Consider the following 6,000-nt stretch of genomic DNA (forward strand, 5'->3'; position numbering starts at 1 on the left):
ATGGGCCACGGTATTGTTTTCCCTCTGGCGAGGGCCAATGGGCTATGGTATTAATCTTCCCCAGGCAAGGGTCAATGGGCTATGGTATTAATCTCCTCCAAGCAAGGGTCAATGGGCAGTGGTATTAATCTCCCCCAGGTAAGGGCCTCACTAAAGGATGCCACAATTACAAATGCAAATGGAACTTCATTCATTAAGGATAAGTAATACTTCAATAAATCATTCAATCATTCATATATCAATTTCGATAACCAATACCATTTTCGAAAGTAACATAACTTGAACATATCTTTATAAAGTTATTACTCACTGTGGGTTTTGTTGTCACTAGGCCTCGGACATCCTCCTATACAAAACACATAACAAAAATTCAATTGGAGTACCGTTCGATAACCATTCCACTTAATTAAATTTCCTCATGTGTTTCTAACTCATTCCATGATTATATGAGCTCAATTGGTGCCTAAGTGTACTTGAAATGACATGAGGATGGAAGTATGCACTTAAAGGAGTCAGTAAAAATTGCTGAAAATAGGGTTTTCGCTCGAGCGCAGCTTTCTTCGCTTGAGTGGAGGTTCAAAAATAAGGGTGGTCGCTCGAGCAGTTTGTAAACTCTGCAAAAGTATTGGTTGCATGAATTTTCCGCTCGATGGATGCTCGACGGTCGCTCAAACGGCAGACTGAGTAAAAAGGGTCCTCACTTGAGCGTAACTTTGGTCACTCAAGCGGTCTGCAAAATTGTGTAAAACTTCTGAGAGCTCAATTTTTACGCTCGAGCAACGCTTTCTTCGCTCAAGTGGACTGGTTGAATTTTCGAATTTCCAGAATTGAGTTTGAAGTTCAAATTTGATATTCAAAGGTCCAAAACTCATGTTTTTGGTATAAAAACATGGAAGAACATTTTAGAACCTGAAAATATAGTCAATTTGAAATCAATTGCTCAAAATCATGGACCCAATTCTCAAAGTCAAACCTTGAATCATGAAGTTGGAATCATGCAAGACATTAATTGCATTCTTTTCCTCTCAGAGCATAACAAGATAACATGATATGTATAAGACCATGAAAAACCTTCAAGTTTATGCCTTCTAGACTTCATGCATGTATGAAATTCAAGAAATCTTAACTCAAAAATGAAGGATCAAGCATACATGTGCATAATTCAACTCAAATTCATCATATTCATGGTAATTCATGTTCGACCCACTCAAACTCATGCAAATGATCCTACAACTCCATGAACTTAGTTCCTGCATGACTTAATTCTAAGAATTTAGGATGAGTTTCATACCTAATGTGTGAATCCAAGTGTATTATGGCTCCAATCTTCAAATCTTCCACAAATTCTTTACAATATTCCTTGTTCTCTCTCTAAGTGTTGAGTTCACCTTTCTTTTCCCTTATAATCTCAGCCAAGTGTGTATAAATGAGATCAAGACTTAATTAGGTCCTTATATAAAGTGTAATTAACTTAGCCTAATCAAAGTTGATTAAGGTTAATTAATTAGGCTCAATTTTAACTAAGTTCAATCAATTTATTCTAATTATTTTGGTCCAAATCAAATTTTGACGAAAGTTGCCATAAAATTCTAAATATTCTAATTAGCCTATTGGGCTAGTCAATTTCAGCTTCTGAAGCCGTTCGGGCTTTCAATTTCTGATTCTAAGTCGATAAGTGAACAGATATTCCAAGTAATAACAATAACTACAAAATTAAGCATGTAATCACACAATTAAACACACAATCATGCAATTAAACTTGTTGAATCAATATAATATAATAGTACGGAGGTCAGGGTCGTCACAATCTCTCCCCCTTAGAAAGTTTGGTCCTCCAAACTTAAGTTACCTTCAAACGGAAACAAATGCGGATATCGATGCTGCATCTCATCCTCTTTTTCCCAAGTGGCCTCTTTTCCATAATGGTCTTTCCACTCAACCTTCACCATAGGGATAGTTTTGTTTCTCAATTGCTTTACTTGTCGATCAATGATTTGCACGGGCCATTCTTCATAAATCATATTCTCATCTAAAGCAATCCGATGGTGGTTGGAACGGATTTCTAAGATACCCATGAAGCATGGATACATGAAAAACATTATGCATTTGTTCCATCCGAGGTGGCAAAAAGAGACGGTAAGCAACAAGACCCAACCTCTCAAGAATCTGAAATGGTCCAATGTAGCGAGGAGTCAGTTTTCCCTTTTTGCCAAATCTCATATGTCCTTTCATCGGTGTTACTTTGATAAATACATGATCCCCCGCTTCGTATTCTAAGTCTCTTCTTCGCTAGTCTGTATAACTTTTTTGTCGCCTCTGTGCAGTCTTGAGCCTTTGCTGAATGATTTTGATTTTTTCGGTTGTTTCTTGCACAAGTTCGGTTCCATAAATAGCCTTATCACCAACCTCTGTCCAACAAATTGGCGATCTACATTTTCTGCCATACAGTGCCTCACATGGTGCCATGCCGATGCTAGCGTGAAAACTGTTGTTATAAGTAAACTCAGCCAATGGCAAATATGTTTCCTAGCTGCCTTGAAAGTCCAGAACACGCATACGAAGCATGTCTTCTAAGGTCTGAATGGTCCTCTCAGTTTGCCCATCAGTTTGTGGATGAAATGCTGTACTAAATCTCAATTTTGTTCCCATTGCATCCTGTAGACTATACCAAAATCTAGAAACAAATTTAGGATCTCTATTTGATACAATAGACACTAGAACCCCATGCAATCGAATAATTTCATCAATGCAGATAGTAGCAAGTCTATATGCAATAAAAGAAGTCTTTACAACAAGAAAATGAGTAAACTTAGTCAGTCTATCAACTATAACCCAAATAGAGTCCATACCTCTAGGCGTTCGAGGTAGGCCAACAACAAAGTCCATGGTGATATGTTCCCATTTCCATTCCGAAATAGGGAGAGACTGAAGCAAGCCTGCCGGTTTCTGATGCTCCGCTTTCACTTGTTGACATTGTAAGCACTTAGAATTGAAGTCGACTATATCTTTTTTCATGTTGGGCCACCAATATACTAACTCCAAATCTTGGTACATTTTAGTGTTTCCTGGATGCATGGTAAACACTGACTTGTAAGCTTCCTTCAAAATAATTTTTTTTTTTAAAATCTGCATCATTAGGAATACATAACCTCCCTTGAAATTTCAACACGGAATCTTCAATTGTGAACCTTGGTTTAGGTTTGGTGTAAAGTTCATCATTAATCTTCTTCAAAAAATCATCATTCTTTTGCTTTTGTTTGATTTCTTTGATAATTACAGGCTATGCAGACATTACAACTATCAAGCTATCTTGTTGAAAAGATACCACTTCAATTTCAAGTCGTTCAAACTCTATTAGCAATTCTTTCTGATCTGTGAGCAAACAGGCTAGATTCCCGACATTCTTTCTATTGAGTGCATCTATTATAGTGTTGGCTTTGCCCGGATGGTAGTGAATCTGTAAATCATAGTCATTGATCAGTTCAAGCCAGCGTCTTTGTCTCATGTTCAATTCCTTTTGGGTGAAAAAGTACTTTAAGCTTTTATGATCGGTGTACACTTCACATTTGGTTCCATACAGGTAATGACGCCATATTTTCAATGCAAGCACAACCACGACAAGTTCTAGGTCGTGTGTTGGATAGTTTCTCTCATGTTGTCTCAGTTGTCGAAAGGCATAGGCAATCACCCTACCATTCTGCATTAAAACACAAGCCAAACCCTTACAATATGCATCACTAGAAATCATAAATCCTTCCGTATCTGAGTGTATAGTAAGGATTGGAGCTGTGGTCAATCTTGTCTTTAGTTCTTGAAATGCAGATTCTCTTTGGTCTGTCCATTCAAACAATTGTCCCTTTCGAGTCAATTGGGTCAATGGCACTGCAATCATTGAGAAATCTTTAACAAACCTCTGATAATAACCAGCCAGTCCCATAAAACTACAAACTTTTGTCACATTAGTCGGAGTAGGCCAACCAATAATTGCTTCAATTTTCTGAGGATCAACTGAGATACCATTTCTGTTAATAACATGTCCCAAAAATGTTATTTCACCAAGCCAAAACTCACACTTCTTTAATTTCCCATACAGTTGCTTTTCCCTAAGTGTTTGAAGAGTCATTTTCAAATGTTGTTCATGCTCATCTTTACCTTTTGAATAAATCAAAATGTCATTAATGAATACAACAACAAAGTCATCTAGGAAAGGTTTGAAAATCCTGTTCATCAAATGCATAAATGCTGCGGGCGCATTAGTGACTCCGAAAGACATGACTAAAAACTCATAATGTCCATACTTGGTTTGGAAAGTAGTCTTTTCAATATCTTCAGCCCTCACTTTCAACTGATGATAGCCTGATCTCAATTCATTTTTTGAAAATACTTGAGCCCTCTGTAACTGGTCAAATAAATCATCAATACGTGGAAATGGATATTTATTCTTCACTGTTACCTTATTGAGTTCTCTGTAATCAATACATAGTCAGAGGGTCATATCTTTCTTCTTCACAAAAAGAACTGACGCTCCCCACGGTGAAGTACTTGGACGAATAAATCCCTTATCAAGCAATTCCTGCAATTGAGTTTTCAATTCTTTCATTTCAATAGTGGACATACGGTAGGGAGTTTTAGAAATTGGTTGTGTACCCGGTATTACATCAATTGTAAACTCAATCTCTCTATCAACAAGTTGGCCAGGTAATTCATTTGGAAACACATCAGGAAAATCTCCCGCCACTAGTATATTGTCTAGAGTAATGTCCATAGTTGGTTCGGTTGTTACACTATACAAATACCCTTGACAACCCTTATTCATTAGTTTTCGGGCTTTCATGGCAGATATAAGGTATGGTGGTGGAACTAACCCTTTTCCCTCAAAATAAAATTCATCTTGCCCGAGGGGTCAGAATATCACTCGTTTCAAAGCACAATTAATAGTTGCATAGTATTTGGCTAGCCAATCCATACCTAAAACAACATCAAAATGTCTCATGTCTAAAGGTATTAAATTAGCATACAAAACAGCATTCCCGAGAAATAAATCACATGCAGCAATTGCAATTGAGCATAACATGGATCCCCCCATAGGTGATGCAACACATAATATATAACTCAATGTTTACATAGGTCTATTCAAAGTTTCAGCAAAAACCATAGAAACAAACGAATGTGTAGACCCTGAATCAATTAGAGCATAAGCAGGTTTACCACATGTGGAGATTGTACTTGACACTACTGCCTCAGTATTTTGAGTGTCCCCCGAGATTAATACAAAGACTCTTCCTTGCCTCTGTTCATTTCTTGTGGTAGACGGTGTTGCAACTGGTTTTGTTGTGGGAATTGATCCAATTGAGCTTTGACGTGATTATGTACAATCTTTCGCCATGTGTCCTACCTTTCCACACTGGTAAGAAGCCCCCATAGTGCGATAGCAAACACCTCGGTGCTTCTTTCCACAAACACCTCGGTGCTTCTTTCCACAAACGGTTCAAATAGGTATTGAGTTGCCACTTTGGGTTAACCCCGAATTATTGGAATTCCCAGACTTTAACTTCTTGTTTGTTGATGTCATCCCTTTATTAAAATTTTGTCTCCTGCCCTTCTATTCGAAATTCTGTTTACGGTTAGCCACATTTCCCTCTGCTATCAGTGCCCTATCAAGCACATCCACATATGTCGGTAATTTGAGTACATTGATCCTGTCTAGGATTGGGTCACACAAACCTCCCTCAAATTGTCTAGCTTTCTTGTAGTCTGTATCTACCATGTGGGGTGCGAAGCGAGCTAACTCTGTAAACTGAGCCTCATACTCGGCAACTGATTTGTTTCCCTGTGACGCCCTAAGTTTTGATAATATAATACAACGATACATCGGGGTTTAATTAGCAGACACACATCATTTTTAAGTACAAAATACAAATAATTACACTAAAAGAAAATATTAATAGTTACAGATAAAAATTTTTAAGTCTTGAAATATAGATCAGTTCCTTGATACAA

The 6,000-nt window shown here is 37.5% G+C and overlaps 1 protein-coding gene across 1 annotated transcript; it reads right to left on the minus strand.

Moving 5' to 3' along the window:
- Nucleotides 1-1,625: 1,625 nt before the first annotated feature.
- LOC145791365 (uncharacterized) lies at nucleotides 1,626-4,765 on the minus strand. Its single transcript, XM_082871716.1, has 6 exons — nucleotides 4,543-4,765; nucleotides 4,092-4,152; nucleotides 3,326-4,022; nucleotides 2,559-2,784; nucleotides 1,850-2,062; nucleotides 1,626-1,705 (listed from the first exon to the last, which is right to left on the minus strand). The coding sequence occupies exons 1-6, from the start codon at nucleotides 4,763-4,765 to the stop codon at nucleotides 1,626-1,628; spliced, it is 1,500 nt and encodes a 499-aa protein (XP_082727842.1).
- Between the last annotated feature and the right edge of the window lie 1,235 nt (nucleotides 4,766-6,000).

The sequence above is a fragment of the Camellia sinensis genome, chromosome 5 (genome assembly GCF_055761805.1).
Source record: "Camellia sinensis isolate YWXY chromosome 5, ASM5576180v1, whole genome shotgun sequence".
Taxonomy (NCBI): Eukaryota; Viridiplantae; Streptophyta; class Magnoliopsida; order Ericales; family Theaceae; genus Camellia; species Camellia sinensis.